The sequence below is a fragment of the Plectrocnemia conspersa genome, unplaced genomic scaffold (genome assembly GCF_051122295.1).
Source record: "Plectrocnemia conspersa isolate PC_06_02 unplaced genomic scaffold, ASM5112229v1 ptg000005l, whole genome shotgun sequence".
NCBI classification, from domain to species: domain Eukaryota; kingdom Metazoa; phylum Arthropoda; class Insecta; order Trichoptera; family Polycentropodidae; genus Plectrocnemia; species Plectrocnemia conspersa.
In genome coordinates, this window is record NW_028277169.1 from 18905362 (window position 1) to 18929267 (window position 23906).

General features: G+C 32.7%; 1 protein-coding gene and 1 long non-coding RNA gene across 6 annotated transcripts in view; one reads left to right on the forward strand and one right to left on the reverse strand.

The window, feature by feature from the left end:
* The window catches only part of LOC148235031 (uncharacterized), a 208488-nt gene that overhangs the window by 69760 nt on the left and 114822 nt on the right, over positions 1–23906 (reverse strand). For 2 of the 5 annotated variants that reach the window (XM_088185396.1, XM_088185399.1), the window contains exon 1: positions 13588–13759. The exons of 1 other annotated variant lie outside the window; for it this stretch is intronic. Coding sequence is in view for 1 of the 4 variants with exons in the window: in XM_088185398.1 (XP_088041524.1) it covers positions 9859–9924 (66 nt within the window). In the remaining 3 variants the exon portion in view is untranslated. Of the gene's footprint in view, positions 1–9858; positions 10213–13587; positions 13760–22871; positions 22933–23906 lie in introns of those variants that run through there. 2 more of the 5 variants (XM_088185401.1, XM_088185398.1) reach the window with 2 other exon arrangements.
* Positions 13496–20424, forward strand: LOC148235032 (uncharacterized). The gene is made up of 2 exons (XR_015809492.1): positions 13496–16562; positions 17208–20424. It is a non-coding gene; the product is annotated as an uncharacterized LOC148235032 (long non-coding RNA).

The following is a 23906-nucleotide window of genomic DNA, read 5'->3' on the forward strand; positions in this document are numbered from 1 at the left end:
GAGAAATGAAACGAAATGAATTAGTATTGATTTAAAACTACCACGAGAAATGTCTTTTAAAATGTTATTATATCGAAGTATGGGCTATTTTAATATATTTTGAAATCAAGCAATAATTGTGGACTGTATTTTGTAGGGGATTTATGCAAGACCTGTTAAAATGGCCATAAAACTAATAGATTTGTATGCGTCAAATTTACAAAGGGTCAGAGCAGTTACGGCTTACTACATAGAACGATGGAACAAAGCATACGTCAACGCGCAGAGATCAATACTCCCGAATAATGAAGGAATTTTCACTTGAAACCGTTAACAAATAAAAAGTGGTCAGACCCAGATATTTTCATCGAGCAGGTACGAAGCATAGTGCACATTACAGAGTCTAACCATTTTTGTCAAATTTACGCTTTTGCGAACTTGTTTTAAATACGCCGTTGAACTCATCAGAAAATCTGATAATATATGTATTAGTTAAAAATAAAGAGCATCGTGTCGTAAGTAATCATTTGCATTTCATCTTTACAATATTTTACTTTGACCGTCCGATCTAGTCCAGTTCCATCCGATAACTATACAGCTTGTATAAATGTGGCAAGGATTGATTCTTATTGATTTTTAGGATTTTTTCGTTAGAATCGAAATGAGATTATGAATGAAAACTCGTCTCTAAAATTAGATGGCAATTTTGACGTCTACGCTCGGTAGAGCAATTTGCATAAAATATACAAAAACATAGTAGAAGATATGAATATAATATTGTGGAGCAATGTAGCGAAGTTGTATCTCTAGCAAAATATGATTTATTAACGTTATAAGATATCAAAGGAAAGTTCGTCACATCATCACAATATTTGGCTTTTTTCAATACATCAAAATCCCAGTCACGCTATGACTCCCAAAATCGGAGGACAACTTGGACTTCACAATCGTCCTTGGAGACTCAATTCGTCGCACGTCTCGACCATAAGTGATTACCATAAGTTATCCTATGGCGCTTTCGCTGAGAGGAGTGGAGTAGTAGCGACGATAACGTTTTGCAAAACACGTAAATTGAATACGTTATAGCCTTAAGGTCAAAGGGGTGAGTCAATTGCGTCAGTGCAATGCACCGAGAGAATGCATTCGTCGATCTCTCCTGTTTTTTCCCGTTTTTCTTCCCGGTTAATCCGGCTCCTGACTTCTGGAAGTGTCTGACCGCACGCGAACCGATAGTGTTATGCTCGTGTACTGTCTAGCCGATTTCAATAAAGCGCTGTAACGCCTAATGCAAATTATACAATAAGTATTATATTGTAGCTCATTGACATTGCATAGATCGTTTCTCATGTTGATTTTATTGTATTTGAATGCTACAATAGCTATAAACGCAGTGTATGTGATCTAGTATTTCAACATATTGAGAAAACAATGACTAAGTTATGAATTGTCCAATAAAAAATAACAAGGAGCGTGAGAAAGTCAGGAATTAATATACTTATTAACAATATTATACATAAATTCAGTATACATTGCCTTTGCTACCATTCTGATACGCTGAACTACTTCAATACATAAATTGTTTCATATTACAAAGCGAGGTCTGACTCAAAAATGACTAATAATACTAAAATTGGGCTTAAAAACTTAAGTAATTGCTAAATTTTTGATAAAAGAAAATTTTGTACATATATACTACAGATAAGCAGTAGCCTTGATTGATAAAGTATTTACTCTCTCTAATCTCGATCGGTTTACATTATATAAATAGGACAATAATATAGTTTTATCGCTTTTGTACGAATTGGAGACATCCCAATATCGAATATAATTTTTATAAAGAAGATTAACAATCTTTTTTATTTTTAACCTTTTGGTATATGTGGTTCAAGCTTTAAACGTTTTTAATTTATGTATTTTTTTAATATGTTTGAATGAATTATATAAAAAAACAGATAATTTGTAAATATCATAGAACTGCATTAATGTTAGTTATCATGTACATAATTATGTATTTTTGATTGAAAAAGCATAAAATATAAAAAAACTGCACTCGATAGTCTGTTATTATACTAATTAGGAATAGCGAACTGTTGCCTTAAATAACATTTGATAACTGTTATATTTTTCCATGCAAGCAAATAGGAAACTGATCATCTATGTATTAATTCGATACAAAGATAAAAAATCACATTTCAATCATTGATATAAGTTGTGTGGCACATACCATTCGGATGACGCAGTGAAAAAGCACCCAAATTTAAATCAATTTCGGTCATAATTATATTATTCAGGGTCAGAATAAACATCAAATGGTTAGAATAAAAATACGGAATTAACATTATGAATAGGCATAATTATAGTATTTTAAGTGAGGGTCCGAATAAACATTAAATGGTTAGAATAAAAATATATGACGATCAGAATTAAAATATATGACGATCATGCGAATTAAAAAAATATAACATTTATAATTATAAGTTATTTATGTTAGAAATATCTTATACAATATCTCACTTGCAACAAAACTGTTAAACTGGACAGGTTAGGTGCGAGCTAGCGTTGGTTAGAATATTGAACACCACATGAATAACTACAAACGAATCTATTTAATTGTACGTAGGACGCGAAGGTATTCAAAGTGACAAACGAAGCGGGAATAACAACAGAGCGGCGACGAAGAGCACGACAATGTTGCGAGCCCGCGAACAGAACGAGACTGCAAAAGAGAGCTCGTCTAAGGAGGAGGAGAAAGATGCTGATAAGCCCCTCACTTTAAATGAGATTAGGGATATCTGTAAACTGATGGAAACAGTGCAAAATTGTGGAAAAGTACTACCCGAGTTCTAACAGAATCTATTTAATAACAATGCATTACCACATTTTTGTCAAATTCTCAAAAACAGGCAAAAACAAGTGTCGATGGATAGATTCTTAGTTAAAGTTTCACGAAAAGGAAAAGATTTCATTGAGCTACAATGATAGACATGCTTATCGTGCTGCTGTATGGATTAAGCTATAATATATTTGTGGGAAAAATCTTGTTAAGCATCCGGTAATTATAAATTAGTGAAAACGATAAAAACATACCGAATATTATGCAACTCGTGCTGTGCACTGTAATGAAATACGTTTGTGGACACAGTTTACACAACTGGATCGTGTTGCATAACACAGAAAAAATGGCTAAAGACAAACAGAAGCGAACAGAAGGCAACTGCGACTCATCCAACAAATAATTAGCCCTGCTGCACGTGCCGGCGGTGCAACGGTATCGGTCGACGCCCACGCGAAGAGAGCGCCAGACTACTAGGACCGTGGTATATCGGTATATCGGCGAACCGGATTCGCCGAGCACTTATCAATTCGGTGAGTCACTGCGGTTTGTCACCTTCGAAGGCGTCGTCGGCTGGACGCACATTCAAACAATGGGATTGTTTCTGACATGCTGTTGGAAGCTGCATTACCGGTAAATTCTTAAAATAATCCATTACTATTTGTCTCTCACATGTACCCTGTGGGAGTGTTAATAATCAACGTGCAAACAAATGCACAGTGGGAATGCTTTCGGCCTTTTTTGTATTGCAAGATATAATCGGAATAAAGGTATATCTTACACATAGAATTTTACTGAAAACTTTATAGTATAAATTATAAAAATAGTCATGAATAAGAAATCAATGTCAATAAAGTTGAAATCGGGTTAATGATACATTCGATAGCACAAGAAAAATAATTTGGATCAGTCTTTTAAAAATTACCATTTAATTAATTATATTATTATAAGACGATAAGATATGAATAACAAAGCAACATGAATTTAAATTCGAATCAGTATGGAACGAGGTCGTCGTCTAAATTCTTCATAATCAACAATTCTATACACATACATGTATATTCTAGGTTCTAGAATACGGCATATGTTGTATAAAGCAAATTCCTTTCTAGCTAAGGTTACTTCTGAGCCATTTCAATAGAAAAGTCGTAAAATATAACAATAGAAAGTACTCTTTAGTCACAGTTTGTTCGTTATCGGTATATTTTTAATTCTATAATTAGATATGAATACAAATTCTTTATTAAAACCTAGACGAAATTATCTTTGCATTATCTTATCAAAAGTAATCTGTAAACTTAATGACGCATTTACAATTCAAACAAAAGTATGTAACGATACATACTTTGTTATTCAGTGCAAGTTTTAAAAGTAAAAGCTGTGAAAATCTTTTCTATGATGATCGATCAGAATTATAATTATTTAACAATCACTAATTCCAATCTCCAGACACGATAGAAATTTTAAACACAAAGATACACTGTGAATCGAAAGACTTTTCACATTTCCAATGTATGCAACACCGGTTTTCTTAGAAAATGTTTTCAAATAAGCTAATTTCACGGAGAGGTTGTGTTAAATGTAGTAACGATTTAACCCAATGGACTTTTTTCTATGAAGTACTTTAAAAGTATAACAGGGTTTTGGTATCTATTCGCACGTCTTTGTGTAAATTTTCACCAATTTAAAATCGCACGATTGCAGATACCAGATAATGAAGTACGTAGGTATATGCAATCGCCTTTTTTGTCTAGTTTCAACCCTCTATCTTCACAAAAATTTCATTTAGTAAATATGGATCTCTTGAGGCTAATTTAAACAAAGTGGATAGCGAATTCATACCAAAACGATATATACATATTATTGTAATAAGTCAATAAATATGAGTTAGGTATACGTGCCTTTTTTTGCTTGATGATTTTTTAATTTTCATTTTTTTGTAATTTGAAAATCGTTAACATTATTTTTATTGCCATCAAAATAAACTTATTGAAATTGTTAAAAATTTTAAACGACTTCACAGCACTGAGAAAAAATTATAGGATAATATTCTTCGAAAAAATGAATTTATATGTATCAAAAATTAATCATCAAAATATACAGAATTAAAACTATTATTTTTTAAATATAATAATATATAATGTTTTAGTGGTTTACTTATCAGGCATGCAACAAAATTAACAAAGTAAAAAAATAAAATAATAAATAAATAAAGTAGCTTAAAATTATCACCGCAATCGCGATATGCAAATAAAAGTGGAGCAGCGCAGTGTCATTCTCAGTATTTTATTTATCGATGCTTTTTTTTTCAATATTGATTTCTCTTTGTTTATCATTACTCCAGAAACGATAAGCTTGCACCTAAATAAATATTCAGTATTTATCAGGTTGTCCTATTAGTCTTAGCGTTTTTTCCTTACATTTGCAAAAATGCATGACTTTTAATGAATTAACTTTAAAATGTTATGTTTATTAACAATAGTCGGTCAATAATGGCAGTAGAGATAAAATAATAGCAGTTAAAAATATGCCATTAAATTAAGAAAGTGTGAAAATATCTACGCAAGGGCAGCTAGTCCTTAGGGGTTGTTAGTGAGGATTTTAGAGCCACCATCAAAGCAGGTCCGAGATTAATAATACAGAAGCTATCATAAAAGCTCAACGTCAGTAAACAAACAGAGTAGGAAAAGTGTTAATTTGCAGAATACACGTATCTCTTAAATTGTCTGAAGAAAATCTCATGCAGCGAATCTCAATATGCAAGTAATTAATGATTCTAGAACAGAACGATTTATTTTTGAGTTGAATTGTTGCTGTGGTTGGATACCAATTAACTTCAATTCAGAAAACTACTAAATTATACCTCAATAAGATAATGTTATGCATTTGGTAAAATATGAAGGGCATAATTTATAATGAGTTATTTGATTATAGGTAGACAATTATGCTCAGATAATTCATTTAAACGACTCAGACCATTAAAAGACCTTCGTATAAATCAAAGGGTAATTTTACATCAAGACAGCGTTCACCCTCATTTATTAAAAAATACGATTAAGATCCATGAAACAGTTTTTAGGTGGAAAATTTTTTTTTACAGAAACGGATATAAAAAATTTGATTAAAATGTAGAGAATAATTGTAGAAAAAGATGGAGAATATATAATTTAGAAAAAAGTATTACACGTTTTAATTTTTAACTCATTTAACTCGCACCTTAAAAAACGCAAAGACTTTATTTATATTATTTCTTATATGAGATATTATTATAATATTTAATGCGTGTTTATTAATTAGTCACTTTTATTTTGCAAAAATGACAATTATGAAATATATAATATATACATGAAATCATTGAATGAATTTTAACCGAAGACATTAATATAAACATTTTCCACCACAAGGATATTTATATTGTATTTTGCGAAAAATGACATTTTATCGTAAGATTCATAAACATAAAATATTAAATAAAACATTAGGGAAACCTGTGAAGGCACTGTCAGATTTGTAATAAAACAAATAGTATCAAATCGATTAAAACATTAAATCATGTTTCATTTAGCCGGTGAACGAATCCTTGCCATCGAGTTAATAATATGATCATTTTTAAGTCGCTGATCCTCGCATTTTTTATATTTGAGTTCAAGTAATTTTTAGTCATATAAATATTAAGTTTCTTACGATACTCAATATTTATATGACATATAGGAGCATGTCAATAAAATATATAAAAAAAGCGTGAAGAAACGTTGAACTATACCGTAATCTTGGCATAGGCAGTAAACGAGGCAATACAAAAAATAGCAACAGTCCATCAAGCGAGGCTGCAATGGCATCTCAACGAAAATGCTGTCCGTCTCCTCGACGTTAAAACCCAACAAGAAGACTTTGTGATCCAAAGAATTTTTTTACACGAATCAATGTGTTTCACAATATTAGTTATTAGATGTGTTGACAGTTAGATTGTAGCACAAGAGAAAAATATATATTGGTAATCCCTGTCCCTTTTCTCACTTCCTGCTCAGAACGCAGCTGTAAATTTAGCAGACTTAAACCACTACTTGTTTTAAAATTTAAGTGGTTGTAAACGATTTACAAATAATTGTCGAAATTTAATTTTTAACAAGAAACATTTTGATAGAATTTCGAAAAGCCTTAATTTTTTCGGAAAAAACCACGCCAGTTATTCGTGTTTTTTTTTTATTTATTATGAAAATTATTTGATTGCTGATTACTTACAATCGAAACACAACGACGTGTATTATAATGCGTACGGTTGTTCCGTTGCAAGGATCTGTACTCACGATGGAAGAAAAGAGGTTCAGGTCCGATGAAGAGGTGCAACAAGCGGTACAGCCAAAATATTATTTTTATATGAGTATCCATGCACTTTTTAAGTACTAGATGACTTCCATTGAACGACACGGAGACAGCATAGAAAAAGTAGGCATTTTGGTACCAATTTGAAACATATTTAGGGTGTTAACTTAATTTATTCTTTTATAAAAAATATTTTCTTTTGTTAATAAATTTCATTATGCCATACTCGGTATAGCATAAATTTGAGGTCGAATTCCGCTTCTGACGTTTCGCGGCTGCCGACGCATAAACGCGTCCGCTTCGCTCGAGCGTCTCGCACGCATAATAAGAAAACAGGCCCGCGCTTTTAGACGATATGGAAATTCCGCGCCGACCTTCACCCACAACACGTGCAGCGGCGAATCGCTCTGAGCTAATTGCTTCGAACCCGAGCCGCGTGAAAAAAGAGAAGTTCAACAACAATAACAAGGTCCGAAAAACGCATTTGGAAAACCGCGCGCGCGCACAACCGACGTATCACATTATAATAATAAATTAACATAAAACACGCATCAATTTACGGCGCCCGCGTCAGTTTCAGACGTACGATAAACAGACCGAGCAACAATCGGCCACATGCACCGAAAACTAGGCGCACGTGTTTTTTTATATGAAACATACGTGCATACAATGTCAGCATAGACTACATTTATTACAATTTACTACATTCATATGTTTCATAATACTGTTTCGAGACAGCTATGATGTTTGCGGGTCAATTTCACCGCTCCTTGAACAGTGTGTTTACACCTTAAAATAAAAACGGTCGGCGATCAGTTACCAAAGCGTAAAAGAAACAATAATATACTCAGGGTAGAACATATTGTCTATCGCTCATCTTTTCCAAACAAAGACTAGTACTTATAGGTGAATAACGTCTCGGGGCGAATGTGCAATATTTCCAATTAATAACACAATTGTTTGGATATTTGGAAAAGATATTGTGTTTAGCCCAACTTTCGAGATCTGTCTTCTCATTGTTTGAAATGATCGTTAGAATAACACATTGGATTAAAATATTTCTATGTAACATTTATTTTTGATTAAATGCTTAGTACGAAAATGTTATCACAAAACAGTTTTGATTATTGGAAATTCCATTCATAGACTAATGTAATGTATAATCAAATATAGATTCGTAGAAAATGTGTTAATGTACTACTGATTACATCACGATAGTCTTATGATTTTTGAACTTATTAATTATATCTCTTAATAATAATTAAATCATGTGATGATATGAATATAGATGCATATCTCTCATCTTCGCCTCAACGTCTGTCTATGGCCGATCAGAGACAGACGTTGGCTGAGAGCCCTTAGGACTTAAGACTTTTCGAGCACGACGTCAAGGTCGACTATACAAAATTAATTACGACGTCTGGTCGCGGCGCTATCTATCTCTAGACGTGAGAGACTAAATGAATCACGGAATCGGCGATGCTTCTTGCTTCACGACTTTTACGCCTTATTGGGAAAACGTAGAATGGTTCGGTTTTCCGCCTAAGGCAGACGACAAAAACAATTTAAAAACTATTTCTGACAAAAAGCGCCACTTGATATATAAAAAGAAACATAGACCCCATAGCGGTGGCGTGCCGTGACTTTTAAAACAGGGGACTAGGTATGGAAAAAAGCATAAATAAAAAAAATTAATTCACAAATAAGATATCATGAATTTCATATTTACATTCATGTTTTATACAATAAGAGAGAATCGAATTAAACATATCTAAACCGAATTCTAACCAATAGAAGAGCGCAAAAACAATTATCACTTCTCAGAAGGCATAAATTTACGTCAAAAGTAATAAAATCTGTGTCGACGCTCGGTAACGAGCGTTCCCACTACAATAGAAACGGCACGATTTTATTGCTTTTGACGTGGATTTTTGACTTCTGAGAAGAGATTCTTGTTTTTTGCGTTCTCCTATTGGTCAAAATTCGATTTATATGTTCCTCATTAAATTTGTAATATTATTATAAAAGTCGTTGTATGAACGCTAGATTACCGAGCGTACCCAATACCACGGCGACGGCACGATTTTATTGCTTACAACGTGAATTTTTAGCATCTGAGAAGGAATAATTGCGCTTTCCTTTTGGGCAAAATTCGGTTTAGATGTGCTTTATTTGATTCGCATTCCAGATTTTTTAATAATATAATTTGTGCTTATTTTGGGTTTTGCAATATATGCAACACATGCAATTTAATAAATAGATATATTTAAAAAATAAATATTATTAAGTTATTAAATATACTAATATTAGCGAACTCATTCGCTAGACGATGCAATTTTGGCAGCGTGGAATGATTCCGGTGATTTGTGCCATTAATGCTTATATAAAAAACAGTTGTTTTCTTGTGTCTAGTGGGTACACAACATTTAAATATTCTTATAAATTCACGGTAACATTAAAGCGAGTCTGAAGTTTTAGTTTATCTAAGATGTTATTGGAATTATAAACGCATCTGTATTTTTAAATATACGATATAATATATAAATACTTTTATATACATAATTAAAAAAATATTTAAAGGAGCAATGATTCATTCATTCATCGAGTAATGATTCATGGTATTCATTTGAAGTATAATTCATTTTCGATAAAAATGTCCACCGATTTAGACTATGAATGAAATTTCTTATAGCCCAAATACAATCACAATAGATCCACATTACCTTATCTGTCAGACGATTATCTAGATTTTCTCTAAATCGCCTTAGGCCGTCCGATTCCCGACACATATGAACTACTTCAATCGGTCACTATTTTGAAACTCTTCACTGACAGATCCATCGCGAAGGAGTGGACTGATCAAGACTATTCACTCGCGTACGCGTAGTACAATCGCAACAATTCGGCAATAGCACATCGTCCGCGTGACATGTCTCTTCGGGGGAGAACCTCGCGTCGGAGTGTTGCCCGTCTGTCTGGCGTCCGTCGAATGCACCGCGTGAAACTGGCACAAGGTGTCTGCGTCTGGTCGGTCCGCGCGACGGTGACGGTGACGGTCGACCGATCTCCCGCAGACGCTATTTATAAAGCGGCCGCCGTATATTATGATAGCGGCTCCTCACAATGTAGCGTACGTTGAGAGCGCCGATTAACAATCGCCGCTGTAAGACGCGGCAAACAAAACAAACCGTGACAAACAACGCCGGAAGAAAACTACGACCGAGTGCATTTATGCACACTTCGTGACTGCGGAGTCATTATACAAATCTCCTACTCAAACTCAGTGTAGGTTTTATCAATTGCAAACTTCTTTATATGATAATTTATTAATATCACAACTTGGAATTTTATTCAGTATATATACTACTCAAGGAAATCTTTAAAAATATATATCAATAACAATTTTTAATTTATAATTTTAATAACATAGCGGCAAAGCGTATAATTTTTTGTACATATACTGGGTTAAATTAAACATGCACTCACAATACATAAAGGTGTGGAACATCTCACATAAATTGTTTTAGCTCATCGTATCTATTATATCACCGAATGCTTTCTTGTGTCTAACAAGCTTCTTAAAAAGCTAGAGCTTTCTCGAGCGCTGACGTCCTGTCCACAACGGACAAAAATAAGGAACGCAATTGCGACTCTTTATGGCATTCTCAGATGAAAATCACCGAGCATCGACGGAATGTCGATACCATCCGTCAAAAGTGCTTCAATATTTACAATAAAATGTTCTCTTTAAAAATACCAACATTCGGTCAAAATTGAATTTGAAGATAGACAATAGTTAATCAATTTCATAAGAATTACAAACTATTAAATGTAATCACTGACCGTAACAACTGACCCTTTATTAAAACTACTCACTAAAATAGCATAAAATTACTAAAGCAATAAAACAGGAGCAGTTAAACAATCGTTTTTGTAGCTTAATCAATCGTAAAAATAAATATAGTGGCTAATAAAAAGATCTCCGAGATAGTTTTTGAACAAAAATCTACGCGGTGACATTTTTTAACACCCGCAGCAATCAATATAACCTCATCAAAACAAACCCGAGATAGCCGTTAATATTTTCAAAATCTGGTAACCTTATTTTTATATTAAAAACAATTGCGTTGTTATTATTTTAAACGAAGACAAATGAACTATTTTTTTTCTTCAAAATTTAATCAATAATAATTTTTATTTTTTATCAAGCATTTGCAAATAATCAAGAATGTAGCTTATATTATTTAGCAAACTTTTTTATTGTAGATTGTAAAGCTTGTGAAAAAAAAGGTTCGAATTCTATATGATTACTACTATCGTAAATGGGAGATTATTACATATATATCTATATATAATTTCGATCGATCATCACAGATTAAGTTCTCTTAATTTTTACTAATCTCACAGAGGAACATCGTGATGCTTAATAATAATCGAGTTAAGTGTGAAAACATCTACAACAATATGCTAAATTCAGAGTTTCGAATTGTTAATTTAAAAAGCAAGATCAAGATCACTAAAAACCGTCTAAATAGGTAATCCATTTTATCATATTACACATTTATAGAATAGACAGAAAAAATCATGCTAATGGTTATTTATGATTTATAATTAATATAGTGCATTGTAGCTATTAAACAACCAGTATCCAAAATGTATAATATGTTAATAATAACAATACAAATTAAAGCTTAAAAATAATGGACTAATTAAATTTGACCGCAGAAGGTTAAACATCATTAAAATCTCGCAATTTTTGGACAATGGGGAAATCTATCAAACGTCAAGCGCCTCTCTTTCCATCATTCATTTTATTTTCGACTGTATTCAAAGTTCTAAATGAACTGCCGCATTTTGTTAATATAAAAGGTCTGTTTTGTTTAAATACCGAAAAATGCGATCATTTTGAGATAAGAATTTTTAGAGAATATTGTACGCGTTAGTTAAGCGATATAGCACAAAAATCAGATCAATCGTAGAATCCAATGTCTAGAAAATAAGTTTTAGCAGCATGTGGTAGGGAAAATCATACCCCTTGTTCTTGAGATTCGCAGATCCTCAACTTCACAAGAGCAAATATACGCTAACAATCTAAACTTGAGGGAAACCCTTGGATCAAGTTAAGGGTCTAAAACTTTGCTCACAAGGTTTTTCACATACTATTATATAATATGATATAATATTATTAAGACAACGAGCGACAGATATACATTTATTTCAGCCACATACACTTGATTAAATTAAATAACTTTTACTGCTGCTTTCAGCGACAATGGAATCGTCACATTTTGTTAAAACTCATTTTTATATAGCATGTATAAGAATGGTGGAGCCATTGGCATTATTAATGCATTTAAACACAAAGAAAATTAATATTTATTATCTTTATATGTACTATATGATTGTCCTTTGTCATGTTATTGACATTATTGATTTTAATTTTTTAGTGTTTCTTCACGTCTATGACCTCAACATTGATAATGGCCGATAATAAAATGCATATCTGACATTGAATATTACGTAATTTATAAAACGGAAGTATTGCAACTACCACGACTAAAATCGCTTTTGTATCAACAAGTTTATGATTATTAATAGACTTCAAGGTAAATTGCACGACGCTACTATAAACTTTTAGTGGCGCATGATTATTCACAAAATAAACCAAGTTATTCTCATTTTTGTCACGGGTGATGAAAACGACACTAATTAAATTTTAAAGCACACATTTCACTACCCTGAATAAGAAAACCCTTCAATAACTTGTTCGTTCACTAGATGATTGAGAAAGATGTAAACGATGTTTATTTATAAAAATGGCGAATCTAAGCTAAGGGTAGGTATATTTATATCCACAAATCACCTTATTATTTAGGTAGATTACTATTGAAATATTATTTCATATATATTAGGGATTTAAGGAGAAGATAATTAGCGTAGTTTAAATCAGATTTTCATCAAACTTTTATGAAAAAATGTTTCTGTAAATATATCAGCTAAATTCGTAAGCCAGCTTGATTCGATTTTTCATATCAATATAGCGGCAATTCGAAATTTAAAAAAATGCGTTACTCTGTTTAAAAAAATCTTAGCGAAAAAAGTAAAGGGGTGAAAAATGTTCTATTAATTACTATATAATTAATGCACTGGGTATTTATCGCAGAATGCTTCGATACTAATCATTTTTAGACAAACGGCAGCTTTTTTTAATTTAGAAGTGTTTAGGACTACCGGTTAAGATAATATTTTTGTTTATCGTAGACGATTTTCGACACTATAGAGACGTTTAAAAATTAAACCGCAGTTATTCGGCGACCCAATAATATAAATATTATAAGGCGGCCGTCGACTTTTCCGGGCGACAGTCGGCGGCCGAGCGTCGCGACGCGAAGACGTTAGCGTGTGTTACTGCGAGCGATGACAGCAAATTCGGGGATTCCGTTCGATTGTACCTTGGCGCGTGATGTCCGTCGGCCGCGGATGCAGCAGGGCGCACGGCCCGAGCGGCCGCGGCGCCCCTCAGGGCCGCATGCACCTGTCGGCGACGCCCGCCGCGAACGACGCGCGAAGCCACCGCACACCACTGTCGCACCACGTCGACGGCGCGGAGTACCGCGCGCGACTGACGACCGTGCGCGCCGCCGGCCCCTCCCGCCAGTCTCGCCTTCCGCGCCCCTCTCGACCCCCCCACCCTGCGCGGCGCTCGATAGGGGCTTTTGCGGTCGGCGGTCGCTCGCCGTGCGGAGTGGGGGCGGGGTGGCAGTGGAGGGGAGAGAGCGTGTCTGTCTGTCTGCCGGCCGGCCGACCGAAAGCTTTTTTCCGCGTCGGCCGCTACTGTGAGAAAAGCCGGCGCAGGGAAATTCATTCATGGTTGCGTGTGCGTTCATAGTCGATTTGTAAATAACATCGCGCTAAATTATAACAATAATTAACTGTAAGCAAGAGCTTCGACAAATACAATCGCATACATCAATCAAACGGAAGCGATTGAGACGATTTCATCCACTCGGAAAAGAAAGCAATTACGCGCAGAGCTTTATCAAAGATGTATTTATCTTTACCCATTTGAGCGGTATCGCCGTACATTTACGGTGGTTTATCTTTCAATGTTTTAGGGTACCATAAATCAGTGGAGTACCGTCATTAGACTAGAGGGGCTAGACTAGTCCCTTAAAATCTTACACCTAAAATTTAAAAATATCAACAATACATTTACAATTAATTCAATACGTTGTCCATATTGTTCACTCGGATTAGCAGAGTTCGGAGGCACTACCTGAGTATTGATAGTGAATCTCATTATGGACTGTTGTCTGTTTGTGTTGACGCAGGTCAAAATTGTAGCATAACTAGCATATCGCACAGAACGTAAATTGCTAATAAATTATTGAAGTGAAACGCGCTCCGCAAAACGAAGCCGAGCATCTTTGGCGATTTGCATAGAATCTCCATCACTGTTTGAACGTCACTTCCTAGTCATCGATAGAAGTATTTATTTTTAAAACACTTCCATCTAAACTGTCAAAGAACTCCACTAGAAAATGTCACAACGTGACCCTTGACAATGCTGAAAGGTAGTCGATTGTTGATCAATCACCTCCACAGTGACTCTAGGTATTTCAGGAAAGAGAGTGAATCCGAATTTGTGTAAATAAATATATATATATTTCATACATAATAAATGTTCACATCTGATATTTGCTAATTAATATAAAAAATATGTCTAAAAACATAATTTTTTTATAGCATATTATCAAATTATAGGCCACTAAATTATATTTACAATAGTTACACCATAATCTTTAGAATGCATAACAGAGTGCTTCATTAAACTATCTATTAAATTACCTAAACATTACTATAAATCGATAGATTGGTATTTTTACGATATATTGTGAATTATTCATACGTTCGTAAAATATTTCTTGAACAATATTTTTATACGTTCCTTTGATACACCTGTGCATGAAAAATGGCAGTTTGAAGCTTCAAACATTGACTTTATTTACAAATTACTAAATGAAAAAGTATGCGAAGTCACATCTGTACCAACTCTCTACCAGTGCTATCGTGCTGAGATTTTTAAAAAGGCATTGTGACTCAAAATTTGCAATGGCTGCAACTACGTGCATGTCGGGAAATTTCATACATTTAGACGTCAATATGGAATGAAAACGGAGCCGATGCACACCCGGTCATTTGTCGTGACCAAGGCGTGCTTATGGCTCGTAATCTGAAGCGTCTGACTGCTTTGAAACTGAGCTAAAATTACAGAGCTTCACAGATGGACTTATAGATGGAAAAAGCCACATCACGAGACGTATTGAAATTTGAGAAACACGCCAATGTCCCTTTGCGACTTTCCGAATCGTATTTTTGCAAAGTCGTTATGTCGCAGTAAAAGAGGTCAAAGAAAAGAGTCTGAGCGATTCGATGCTTTATTAGCATATGTAGTGTTTCTGCTAGTGAAAATTTTCTCGAGAAATAAAAAATGTCGAAAAATAATGAACATTGGATTTGTATATATTATATATTGTGTATTATATATAATCTTCAATTTACTTTTTACTGCGTTTATTTTAGAACAATAATATTTTTACAATTATGTATTTGATTAAATTTACGTATTGTATGTATACATGCATATTTTGAGTTGTATTCGAGAGAATCTTGTTTATTACAGTACATTTCCAGTACAAACGAACTCGAACAGATAATATTAACACTTTTTTTGTATCCAAATGTCCGCCAGATAAGAGACGTCGTTTTGAAACCATAAAAAAGAAAAAAAATCTCAATACCGTAGCTCGAATTCGACATTAGGCCCAAAATTCGATGGAGTCTCTTATCAACGAGGCCCTTTCCCTGGAATTTTCTTTTTTTTTAATAGGATATATATTTATGATATAAAAAAGATATTGGTTCAGTTATAGATATGTGCCCGTGTTACGACAGATTTTCAATACCTTTGAGACTCGAAACCTTCTTCGGGGTCGAAATCGAATTTTTCTCCTTTATATATTTGCACAAACGGACTTCAATATACAAATACAAGTGTAAGTGTATACGTATGTAATATATATTTTATGTATATATAAACTTTATGTACATATGACATTTGCAGTTAAACTACATTTTATATTATATTTACCGTATGAGATCTATCAGTATATTTCTTCATACAACTGTAAATTATGTTAATTCAAGTTTATTTTTTTATGGATAAGTAATATAATAAATGAGCTGAATTAGCTTTATTATTATTACTTATCTAAATAAAACCTAATATGTCATGATTGATCGGAATTATGATCATATAATAATCAAAAATTCCGATATACCAGACACAATAATTTTAAGTCGATGTTCAAGTATATACCCTTTACGTTGCAAACTTGCCGCTTTGATTTTGCTCAACCGGGTGTCAGTTCCGAGTAGGGATTCCAATCCCGGGCCAAAATTTTGATCCCGGGATTTCGGTATTGCAATTAGTCGATCCCGGGATCCCGGGACCAGTCCCGGGATAATTTTCATGTTATTTTATCGATAAAAATAATTTAAAATGAATAATACAATATATTTTTACATGTTTTTTATAACGTACAATGTGTAAAGTACGTATAATTTTAGTCTTGGGCTTAAAATAGAAAATAATATAATAAAAATAAAAAAGGGAAGGTCTTATATATTTATTTGGGAAGAAAAAAATGAGCTTTTGACAATGTATGTACATATGTACATTCATAGACACAATTAATTGAAAACATTATTTTGAATAAAACTCACGAAGTAACATCAAAGCATCAAGTGTTTTATCATTTAGCCTTGATCTGATTTTGGTTCCTAAGCAGCCTGCTGCTGAAAAAGCACGTTCAGACTCACAGCCTCAAAGATGCACAGATGACACGTGCAACTCGCGCAAGTTTGTACACGAAATATAACGATGTTGTCAATAATAATTCGATTGTGCTTGATAAATTAATCAATCCGAAAAATTCGGGATTATGTTTTATAATCCCGGGACTCATCGGGTATTGAAAATCGTTCGGGATCCCGGGATTGGAATCCCTAGTTCCGAGCAATATTTTAATCTGTACATAATTCAAATGCAATTAAATATAATTTTATTATTTTTTAAAAGCAAAATGATTAGATGTATTTAAAAAAATACAAAATCAATATTTTTTACAATTATTTTTTAATATAATAATTTTATTTTTGTGATAAAAGTTTTGTATATATTTATCGATTATTGCTGCTTTATCTGATTGGTAACGTCATCAAGGAGTCTGTAAATATACTGCTCGAAAAAGGAATGGTTGAATATTTATTTATATTCTTTGAATTATTAACGATTTAAATAAAGCAAATAGGAGAAAAATCCATTATTTTATTTTATTTATATTCATTATGCATGTTATTCACTGAACATAATTTCAAAAGCACGCTGAAGATGTTCTGAATTGATGTTTCTATTCTAACGAGCTTATATGCATATAATATTGAACAAATTGAATGAATTTAGCATATTCATTAGATGTATATGTACAGTAAAACCGTGTTATATGAATTTATCATTCATTAAGGCTAACGAGAGAGCTATTTTGTTTTGAATATTAGCAAAAGTTGACTTTATTTATTTCAATCAATATATAACATAATGTTAAACACGCATGAAAGTAATACATATGTACATATATGTATATTAGAAAGGAAATTAAGTTTAAAACGGATATTGACTAGACAGTATAAATTTTGTATAGACATATTTTTATTCTAAAAAAATATGGTGAAGCTGTAGGCGTCTTTAAAATGTATTTGTGATAAATGTTTATTCAAAAGGTCGTATAAATAATTTGATAAATGCAATAAATAATTACGAATATTCTCAGACAGACGGAAATTGCGATAAAATTAATAACAAAACATTTTACCCATACTAATCGCTTAAAACAATGCAATCGAAGCGATTGAACAATGTGTGATCTGAAATATGTTTAAAAAATTTTCAATCCTTGATTGTTCGGCGTACAACAGGATATGAGTCATTTCTGTCTAGACTAAATAATATTTCTAACGGATTGTGTCTATCATAACAATAATAACTTTAATGTTTAAATATTTATAGTATAGTATCAGTTTGTGTGTTATTTTTCGGTCTATTTACTAAGCATGTCAATATCAGACATGTCACATTTACTTACCATTGAGTAAAGTGCAAATTATTGGTCATTAAATCCATATCTTTTTATTACATTTCAATAGATATTACGTCATATGTGTTATACATATATACCAAAATATCATTAATCAGTATTTTAAAATTTATTAGCATTGAATGTTTTTTAAATTAAAACTGTCAGGACTATCTGACTTTAAGAAAAAAAACTTGTTGCAAATACGCGTTAAAAGCGTAATAAATCAAATTGATAATATTACTAATAAGTGCGTTCGTTAATCAACGATTGGCGATTCGAACGGATTAGGTGACCAGATTTTAAAAAGATAAAAGGACACTAAAAATAAACATCTCGGTAATTTTTATTCGAGGAGAATAAATATTTGCGGGAGTTTAAAAAAAGGTTATCACGGAAATTTTGGTTCTAAGAGGACAAATGAGAGCAAATTGCTACGGGAGCTAAACTAAAAAGGGGTCATCTCGAAAATTTTTGTTCGAGGAGGATTACTGTGGGAGCTTAAAAAAGGCATTTCGGAAATTTTTTTTCATTTAGGTATGGTGCGGAATTTTTAAGGAGGACCCTTGCATGCATTTTCAATTGGATCATCCAATGCATTTCTAAATGCTATAATATTGACAACCCAATAAATTGCGTTACCCGTGATTAGTGTTAAATATCCATCTGTTTAAACTATGACGGTTATGCAAAAGTGTTCTTTTAAGAAATATAGCAAAAAGTAATAAAATCATTGCAGTTAGTCTAACGTCAAGTTAAACATGAAGGGGAAAAAAGCTCCCTCGTCTCAACAAGCATATATAAACACCTACATAACGCACATAGAACACTTCCATACTTCCGCTTGGAACTTTCATCAATAACTTTTACTAGATACTCTCGACTTGGGGTACACGGTAGCTCATACGAACTTGCATAGCAGACATAGAAGAGCGAGGAAGCAGCCGCTTCCCACTTCACGTTAATAGTGCTCCACGAAGTTCTATATCAGAAATTCAACTGATCTTCAGAGACGACTAGATTCAATTAGATGTAGACAAGGCCAAACGTATGTATAAATAATTACACAAATTGTTGTGAATTTATTCTAAAAAACATTATACAAATAACTTTGGCTGTTATAAAAAATTTAGCATCTGATAAGTATTTTTTTTTTCCTAATTTTTTAATTTCTATGAATTTGTTTAGCCCTTTGCACTCCAAAGACATTTTCAAATGTTTTTTAACAGCTCCAAGTAATTTTCAGGAAATTTGTCAATAATTGAAAATAAAAAGTCAAATTTTAATATATTAAATTACGCGCAAAACGCTGGCTATTCGATATAACTTTTCTTTTGACAGTCTGTATATTATATGTTTTGGTATTCAAAATTTATCAGACTGTCTTCAATTCATCTGAAGGATGATCGTTTGCTGTATATTTATCATATTATATAGTAAAAAACTTGTCTAATATTGATTCTAGTCGCTACAGATGTAGACAGAACTTCATCGTTTTTCTTCAACAATGATAACCTCTCGGCAGAATTTCGCTTTGTGCTTATCTCGAACGATAGCGTTCACCGAAATATATTCATAAATTTAGGAAAACATAAACAAAAAATAAACAATCTGAATTAGCCGACCCGTTCCGCCTTTAGGTCACAGTCAGCTGACTGACACAGACTTGAGTGGAGTGTGACACCATAAAATCGGACTCTTTGACATTAGCGGAGATCGAAAACACATTGCGAAATGAATATAATGTACTATACGAAACAATATATAGGAAAAATTCGCTTGGCCAATGTGCGAACTTGGCGATAGACGGTCGTAAAAGACTCGGCCCGGTAACAGCCGACCGGTATAAACTTTATAGCCGTGGATGTCATGACACGATCGCCAAGATGGAATCGCGGCCGTCATGGTGTTTACGACTTCGTCGTTCGTGATGTTCGTAACGAGCTCTTTTTTCGTGACAAAAATCGACAACTATAGTCGTATGCTGGTTTTGACCAAATTCGCTGAACAGCCTATAGTCGAAGGGTGTTCTTTCGTAACAAAGAAACCGCACTTAACTATTCTGAGCATAGAAATATCGACAGCCTCCAAAAACAAGCTAAAATACATATAATGAGACTTTGATCACACCATTTCATAAATGTGTCATTTAGAAAACACGGAAAATTGTCTTCCGAACTATAATGAAATGTTTACAAGAAAGAACCATTCGAAAAATGTAGGTTTTACATTCAGAAAAAATAAATTAAGCTCGATGCCTCTACTCAATTTTCAGGTTTAAATTTATCGTAGATGGTTTATACGAGAACTTAAAATTTTCTAATTAAACTATCAGTAACTTTAGCTAGCAAGTTTATTGATAAACTAATTGACACGCAATAAAAACTCGAGTGAAGATCGATATTATCAGTGTTCTGACGGAACGTATGGTGCGGAATGCTATATGATAATGCTTTTATAACAAAATATAATTCTGTCTGTAACATTATGGTAATTAAAAACGTGAACAAAACAATGAAATACTACTGCAGCGGTACAATCTGTGTATTTGCCACTCGCCAAACGATCATATGTTAAACATACGGTTAAGTTAAGGTCTGAGGCTGTTGCTTGTTAATTTCAATATTCACCCATGTATGTACACTTTATTTTTGCGAAAAAATGTTGTAGTGTTCACTTTCAGTGTTAATCTAAATAATAATGAAGATATCGAATTTTAATGTTTTTTAATTAAAATATTCTATAATGGTCAAAATTGATTCTTATCTGATAAATATTGTTGTGCTGGGTCCATAAATTGAATCACCCTTTCATATAACATGGACTATCCAATGAAGAACGGTCATATAGCTCTCAGCCGAGTTCACAGACGTGATAATCTGAATATTATACTATTCAATTCTAAACTCTGGTGATATAGCCAGTTTTGGTATGTGCTATACAAATACAGGTTTTTAACCATCTAATAAAAAGGGTGTCTTTGTTCAAATGGAACATCACATTGAGTAGATTAAGTAACAGACTATCCACCATAAACCATAAAAGATCCATCGCAAACGTCTTGATAAAGGATATCTGTGGCAATTTGTTCCAAACCTTGCCACCCTTTTGTAATTAACCGTCTCATTGCAAAGGGTCGATAAAAACTACTATGGATATGACACTCATTTGAACATCCACTTTGAAGTTCAAGTCATTAGAAATTAAAAAGCTCTCAAACTTGGATCCACTAAGTTCGTACAAAGAGGGAGCCGACTCGATTTCAGACCATCCGCCGCTTCTCTCTTCGCATCAACAATAAATGAACCCACATTGAAGACGCGTGGGGCCTACAGACGCATTCACGGATCTTAACTGTTAATATACTTTGTCTTACCAGCAAAAAATACACATTTGACTCGAAAGTCCGGAAAAAGCGTTTATCTAATTCGCCCGAATCTCCGATCGTCATGTACGTCGGCTTAAAAAAAATCACTGTGCGGTAAGTTGTAGTAAAAGCTGAAATATTTTGCTCATATAACTAACATATAAAAACTGACTAAAAATACATTTTATTTTAAAAGTAAAAGTGAACATTAATTTCTCATTAAGTGCACTAATCTTTTTTAATCTTTTGTTGAAACATGATAAATGTAAGCCAATTGCGTTACAGTGGGTATATAAGTAACAACTGGGTAAGTCAATCAGACATAATGAATATCTGAAAGTAAGTACTAACCACTAGACTGAAAGTCTGAGAATCAGTATATAATTAATTATTAGTTATTGTATATTATAAATTATAATATGTAAATATCACTTTGCATCAGGTTCTGATTTTAGTAATAGCTCATTTTTATTAATAAAATCGAGTGAGCTGCAGGGACCCGAACCTCTTTACAGACATATGAAATATGTAGTAGTATAATATATTAAAATAATTTAGTTATGTGATGAGCTGCGGGTTACACTAAAAAAAGGATATTGTCATAGAATATTAATCAGAATGTTAATGACTAGTTTTACCCAAGCCTAATTTTTAGAATTCACTTAAATTAATTAAATTTAAGAAATAATTACGAATACTTCGAGATTGCAGTCAATTAATCTAAATTCATCAAGAAGGTTACACGTAATACTTTATGTACTTTGATTGTATAATTAATAAATATTTTTTTAATAGAATAAAACTAAAATGGATATTTTACTCAAAAGTAAGTATTAATTATGTTATTCTCTGTTTAAAATCTCGAGTTAATACTTCGTATTAAACATAAAAAAACATTCCTCAATCAATCAGTCACGAACATAAAAATAATTCATTAACAAACAATTATTAACCGTTAGTTTTGAAGCATGAAACGACAAAAATGTTATCGTTGAATTTTGAACGGTACTTAAAAGGTTACTAATGAAATTATTCTATTATCAGTTGATAACAGAATTCATATTATTTATGTTACATTAAATAAAATTGTTTTATTCTATTACTAGCTTATATTACCATATATACATTTATAATATATACGTATTGATTAAAATATTCGTAACTCAAAACTTACTTTTTTGATGCGCAGAATTTTAACCAGAACTTTTACTATGGCAAGGGGTGTTATCACAAACCTGTAACAAGTAAAAATAACATTATTTATGATTGAATTAAGCAATATGTATATATAGTTAGCGTCATATTAAAATACGTAAAGTTATAAACATGTCATGGCGTTAATCGACGTTTAACCCTATGCGGATAGATCGTGAGAGATTTTCCAACGTGTTTGGATGATAAGGGAAGGAGATGTAACGTAGTAACGTAATTACTTTCAAAGACATGTTACGTATATAATAAGAGGATAGCTTTAGTAGGGACGAATGTTTATTAAGCTTTTATGCTTAGCGTGCTCGAGTGATAGACAAGCATTTAATTAAGATAAAATTTCCATAAACGAGGATTTTATTATATAATTTTAACGTATACGTTAGATCAATATAATAATTAAAATATTGACTAAATTATAAGTTTTAAGTATTTCCATGCAGGGGAGAAAGGGGACAAATTCTCGGGGTCCGATTGAAAAAAATCATAGCAAGATTATATTTATAAAAAAATAAAAATCGACCTCAAATAGTGAATATATATTAAACTGCAGTCGTTTGAGATGTATGTACTGATGTATTTATTAGGTATAAGCTCATTCAGCCTTTTTTATACATACAATAAATAAAAGTAGCGGAACATTGCCTTCAAAAACACCCACTTTCTAGGTAGTACTTTCACAATAAACATTATTATTCAAAGGGACAGATTGTAGTTTTTTGACGCGGCTCCGTTTGTGTTAAAATTTGTTTGCAAATTATTGACTTTATTGCTTTTCGAACGTTTAAAAATATTAGACATGAGAGGAAATATTCAACGAATGTAAATTAGTAGCAGTAAATTTAGGTTACCTATTCGATTTAAGTTTTTCAAAAAGGCTTGTGTCTAAATTGTCTTATGAAACATCGTGCATGTTTGGACCTCAATATTGTTTTTTTTATACAATATTCCAAAAATTCGGAGTCAGAAGAAGTAAATTATGGCTTTTATTTTTGAAATA